We start from the raw sequence: 6,456 nt of genomic DNA, 5'->3' as shown, positions 1-6,456 counted from the left end.
GAAATGGTTATTCAAGTTGAGGCCCCTTTGGATTTTAAATTTTTGGTCATAGGGACTAGATAGGGTAAGGAGGAATTAAGGATTCAGGCCTGCTTTAGGCCAACAGCTGGGTGAAAGACCATCACCAGGGCCTCTGGTTGTAATGGTCTGTCTGTTGAGTGTTTACTTCTCTGGGCAAGTATGTAGTTTATATGGATCATCTCATTTAATCCTCACAACTCTCTTGAAATAGGTATTATTATTCCTGAGGGGAGGCTCAGAGACACTGAGCTGCCCAGCCTCATCCTAGAACAAGTGGTGAGTGGGATTCAACCCTAAATCTGTATGACGCCAAAGGCCATGCTCTTTCTTCTGTGCTATCCGTCACACTTTAATGTTGGTACGATCATATTTATTATTAGCATGCGGCTGAAGCCCAACACCTTTTTACTTTTGTGGAAAACATGGAGGGATTATCTGACCTGTTTTGTCCTCTTTTAAAGAAACCAAATGCAAAATTATTGTTCATCCATAAAGAGGCACTGCACAGCAACTTATCGCCTTCTGTGGTGAAGTTACTGCTTTTCTTGATTCCTTGCTATTTGTCCTCTCGATTTTAAATCGAACATCAGCCTGTTCAAAAGATTTTGCCCTTGGTGACATCTCCAGGCATCAAGATTTAACTACCGCAGCATACTATTAACTTAGAATTTAAAATTATCAACTCTTAGGCAGGCAAGAGAATCACATTTTCCACTGGTGTTCAAAAGCACAATAAACTCATCCAGCAAGGATGTTAACTGATCAGATCACTTTTCTTCTTTTTTGGGGGAGGCGGGGGGGGGGGGGGCTGTGCAGCACAGCTTTCAGGATCTTGGTTCCCTGACTGAGATTGAACCCAGGCGACGGCAGTGAAAGCGCTAAGTCCTAACCACTGGACTGCCAGGGGACTCCCTCAGGTCACTTATCAAATGAACTGGTTAATATCCTCCTTTCCAGCCTTGTGATTCCAAAGATAGACTAGGCCAATTTGGTTTCAGGAAAACAGGCTATAGCTCCCTCCTTTGAGCAGAAGGACTTGATTCTTAAGAAAGAATTAAATAGTTTCAAGTGTTTTGAGTGTAACAGAAAAGAGCAAGGTATTTTTATCTACAGAGATTGTGTGGGCCTTTGAGGTCTCATGCCCTTTTCAGGCATGAAGTGGTATTGAAGCCACTTATAGCTATCAGGGACCTAATAACACCTTATGTCAGCTTTGCCTTTCAATTTCTCAGCTTCTGTGGGTGGTTCATTATTTAATCCCTTATAATGCTGAATGTACACCCAAGAAACCTAAGCTATATTCTTACCCTTATAATTCTTTATTCCTTGGCCATGTTCCCTGTTTCCAGCACAGCTGATATTCACACTGACCTCTGATGTAATGGCACCTTACACTTACCTAGGCCTTAAAAAGCAAAATGCTCTTTGTTTGGGCACCAGTGATGTCAGTATAGATCAGCAAACTGGAGGACAGCAGTCTAGGATATGAACCTTTTGAAATGTAAAGACTGATGGGCTAGCTGCCTTTGGATTGTGTTATCTCAACAAAGACAGATTAATTTCTTAGACTTTGAAACTTCCGTAGAATCTAAAGACATGAGCATATTGATATCAAAAAACTTTCTCAGAACATCTTTGATATATGAGCAATCAAATGGAGACACTGAAAAAATTGAGTTTGTGTACAGATGGTACATCAGGAGACTTCATTTTGCAGGGGGGTGAATGAAAAGTTTACAAGGTGCCAACAAAAGAAAAGATGTTCATGAAAACTGAATAGAAATTGCCATTACTCCAGATTGTTAAAGAAAGCTTAAGGAAAGGGATGATAGTTTGTATCAGTGATGAATGGAGACAGTGTACAGTATCTAAAGGTGTGGTTTTGAAGTCTGTGTGCTTCAAACCCTGGCTCCATAGCTCCTAAACTGTGTGCCCTTGGCCAGGTCACTTACTTACTACCTCTCAGTTTCCTAATCCATAAAAAGAGGACAAGAAAAATACATCTGGATGGTTTTGTGGATGTAAGATGATACATATAAAGTGTAAAACATTTAGCATAGTAAATTGCTTGTAGTAAGGGCTCCAATATTACCCCACAGTAACCATTCACATACAGAGCACTTCCTCAAGCCTTTAAATTCCTGCAGTTAGACTGCCATTCCTGGCCTCAGCTTCTTCAGCTGTAAAGTGATGGGGCTAGTCTAGATGAGTGGTTCAGACATTAGAGATATCATGGACCAGGAAAAAAATATATAGGGGTGTCAACTTTTATACTGCCAACTAAGGAGATTTTAAAATGAAGACTGTCACCTAACATCACTGCATTTTCACTTTTATAATCTTTTAAAAAATGAGAGGGCCATTAGCTCAGATTCAAAGATGGTACTTTAAAAAGCCACTACATTATTTTTCTCATTTCTCCATGGATTGTAAAAACTTGGTCTTTAATCAAAGTCCCACATTAAAAATTCTATTATGTCAAGTTTATCTTGAAATATTGTTAATCAAATTTTATTTTGGTTAAGTATTAAAATGAACTATTCAGTTGGCCTAAAATCTGGATCAAGGGTTAGAATCAAAACCTTTCAAGCTGTCTGCTAGCTAAATGGAGATTCTAAAGTAGCTGTAATTCACAGTACTGAAAAACAACACTGAAAAATTCTTTGAAACCTAGGGATATGCTAAATATGCTTAGAAAAGAAGGGAGGAAGCAGGTGATAGAATGAAATCTGAGTTGGGTACTGGTCTGCATTTAGTGGCCAAAAGCAAAAGCTTCATTCCCATGCCTGAGAACTGCCTCTGAACAGAAGAAGGGGGAATAACACCCAAAAAACAAAAAAAACTGAATTGAGGAGGCTCAGGGTGTTTTACTTTGCACTGACTGAAGCATAATTTCATCTTGATATTTTTGCCCACTGGTACAAGGCAGTGTATCACCACCCCTTAACAAAACAAAACCTGCCCAGGGAGCACCAGTCCAGCAATGTTCTTGTTCTGGAACATTTGCAAAGGAAGTGGCCAGCAAGACACTTGTACTTTAATGTGTACTACAGTACTACCATTTTAATTCACTTGAAAACATTCCATAAAGAAAGGAGAAAGGAAGAAAGAGAAAAGGAAAGGAATACAGAGGAAAACATACAATTTGTATGTTCAGACCAAACCCCTGTGGTCCTTATAATCAGAGAATTTTATAGCTTTAAGAGAGCTATTGAGGAAACTAAGGGACTATGGGTTAAATAACTTGTCTGAATACCTACAGCAAGTTAATGACAGAGCTAAGGTTCTCCAGGCCTTCTGTACCCCAGTCTAGTTTTTGACCACCAAACCAATGGTTTTCAATCATGGTCATACCTGAGAATTATCTGGAACTTTTAAAAGTCTCTATACCCAGGCTGTAACCCAAACTAAATAAATTAGACTCTTGTGGCAGGGGCACCTATGCATCAGTATTTTTTTTAGGTTCTAATGTGAAGCCATGGTTAAGAACCACTGCCCTAAACCATGGTGCCCTAAAGGTGGACAAAGCACAGATAAGAAGGATTCTGTGAACAGGTCTGTTAGGACCACTTAGCAGAACCTCTTGGTAACTACCACAAATTCCAGGCCATTGAAATTCTAGGCCAAGGTCATATTTGCTATCCATGACTACTACTACCACCACCATTGGATTACATAGTATTACAGAGCAGAATTATGGTGGCTTCATTTTACCCAACTGAAAGGTTTCGGGTTTGTTTTGTTGTTGTTGTTACAATCAAGACTTTTTTTTTCTTGCCTGGAATATTACAAAAGATGTATTCAAGTCCAAATTTAGACTGTAATTTAGAGCTGAAGGGGCATTGATTGTAGATCCAGGGAATTAGCTCTGAAGCTGCTGCTTGGTTCACTGTGATGCCCCAATAGCTCTATCCTGTTCTTCAAAGAAAGGATCGACTCCACCCCGAAATCATTCCTCACCTGAACTCCAGTATTCTTGCAGGTCTCAAATTTTCTCTGGACAGCACATTACCCAATATCTACTGCATTAGGATGTTAACTCATAAAAACTTACTACAAAAGCTTTTCCAACGTTTGTTTGTATTACGTGGGTGGAATGATGTAAGAGTGCAAAGAAACTTATGTATTTAGCCCTTGTTTCCCTGCTGTTCACATTAGTTTAGTAAAAGAAGATTAAGTAACATTTAAGGGAATGGAAGAACTAAGTATATAAATATATCCAGGGTAGTCAAATCCTCTGATTCACTAAAGAATGAAGTGAAATTGTTGGCCCAATTCACATTTATGTGAGAGCCTAAAGAAATTACCTTCCCGTTAACTTCCCTAGACCTGTGGAAAAGAGGAGTGGACAACATTCATATTACAAGACAGCAATCTTTTATTGAAACATTTTTTGTCTAAAACTATGTATGGAGAGATTAATCTCCTGTTCATAAATTAGGGTAAGTCTAACATCACTATTCCAAACCAGTATTATTTACAAAAAAGAACATTTTCTTTGCTTTATCGCCAGGTTCACAAGACTAAATATTAAACCAACTTCAGTCTAGCTTTTAAAATCTTCCTGCCATCAAATGTCCAGCAAACCTTATTAGGGTAGGGACAGCCTTTTGATGGCAACATTCATCATTCACCAGGAATGTAGAACCACAACTGAGCAACAACAACAAAAGATCAAATCATTCCAAACAACTCCTATTTGCTTTCCAAAAGCATGCTTTGTCTAAACCTCCCCTTCTATACAGACAGGTGGGAGAGGAACCCCACAGAGCATCATAATGTTAACTAAATTAAACTCTTCAAAAAGTGAACAAGATGATTTAGTGTATATATGGATGAACTGCGGTCGATAACACTAGCAGATAATAAACTTAAACCCAGATTAACACGAACCCCAACAGCTGGCCAGCTCAAATAGTTACTTCTCATTTAATCTGGATCACATGTGCAATTTTTTACTCTCTAGTTAAATACATTGCCAAAATCTTTCAAAGCATATAGGGAATAGGCTTCTTAGAAATTCAAACTAAAATGTTAAATAATAAAAATTGCTGGCTTATTATACAGTTTCTGACGGACTCCAATATGCTGGGTGACAGAAAGTAATTCTATCTCGGTTGCTAGTAAAAAGGTAAATCTTCTATATACATAAAAAGACAACAGTACAAGACTGTAGTGTTACCTACCAAAACAAGGATATCTAGAATGGAATTTTCAGTAAACATTTGGGATGAAGGGCAATCAGAGTATAAGAGAAAGCAAAATCCACATAAATTAATTCTTAATTTGAGAAATCAATAAAATGTATACATAAATCGAGAAATACTGTCTCCATAGGTCACTAATTCCAAGGACTAGTTAGTAGTTAGTTTCTAACTAAATTATTACAGGACATTCCGGTGTATTCTCTCTTCTTGTGATCAGTTTGTTCTGGCAAGACTCCAACAAGCACTTGCCCTTGAAAACAGCTCAGTGGGAGAAGGCTCGGAGGCAATCACTTCATTTATTAACTTGCCACAAAATAAGTCCCAAGATTACAATAACCACTGAAAGGACAAGCACCAGGATACAGATCTTCTTGCGAGATTTCTTCTGAGGAGAGAAATATGTAAAGAAGACACTCATGAAACGAGTAAAAAATGTTCCTAAGACTCCAAGAGTGCTTCATCAATCTGCATCCTGGTAACTCAAAATTAACTCTATCCATGCATGACTATGTGGACGCCTTCTCGAAATTTCAAGTCTACCAGTGCTAGGCAGCAGTGCAAGTTCTAATTCCAGGCTCCCAAATACAGTTTTGTAAAGGAACTGTTTATACCTATGTTGCTAGGCATTATTTGCAATAAAATAAGGTTTTGTACATGTGTATTTTAATAAAGCTTTTATACCTAGTATAAAATTTTATGTTCACTGTAAAAAATTGAGATAAGCAGAAGAGAAAAATAATCACCCACAGATAAAACAGTTGATATTCTCATTGTATTTCCTTCTCCTCTTTTATCCATGCATAGTTATTTGACACAATTGGGACCATACTGTATGATGTCTGGTATTTTTCTCACATGTTTTACATAAAAATTCTGATATTATAAGCTCTTCATAAACATCTCTTTTAATTCCCACATAACACTGAGTGGATGTATGTGATTTACTTATTGTTCCTTTACTGTTGGATATTAAAGTCATCACTCAGTTTTTAAAAGGAAATACCATTATTAAATATGAATTTCTTTAAGAACAGTCCCAGGTGAAATACAGCTATCTTAGGAACATGGTAAATGACTAAATGCTATTTATTTCTACAAAGCTATGCAACACCAAACTGAGGAGAAATGAGAAGAACCTCACTCACAATAGTTGTAAATGGAAGTGAAGACCCAGATAAAAGCCATAAAACCAGAGTTTCAACTAATATGTAGACTATCACTTTACAGA

At 37.7% G+C, this 6,456-nt stretch overlaps 1 protein-coding gene across 3 annotated transcripts in view; it reads right to left on the bottom strand.

The window, feature by feature from the left end:
- Window positions 1–4,375: 4,375 nt before the first annotated feature.
- The window catches only part of STX12 (syntaxin 12), a 28,420-nt gene continuing 26,339 nt past the window's right edge, over window positions 4,376–6,456 (bottom strand). For all 3 annotated transcript variants that reach the window (XM_057702092.1, XM_057702113.1, XM_057702102.1), the window contains one exon: window positions 4,376–5,613. In XM_057702092.1, coding sequence (XP_057558075.1) covers window positions 5,521–5,613 — 93 coding nt within the window. In that variant the 3' untranslated portion in view covers window positions 4,376–5,520. The remainder of the gene's footprint in view (window positions 5,614–6,456) is intronic.

Source organism: Hippopotamus amphibius, chromosome 1 (assembly GCF_030028045.1).
Source record: "Hippopotamus amphibius kiboko isolate mHipAmp2 chromosome 1, mHipAmp2.hap2, whole genome shotgun sequence".
Classification (NCBI taxonomy): Eukaryota; Metazoa; Chordata; class Mammalia; order Artiodactyla; family Hippopotamidae; genus Hippopotamus; species Hippopotamus amphibius.
Note: the sequence above shows the minus strand (reverse complement) of the source record. Positions and strands in the feature narration are given on the sequence as shown.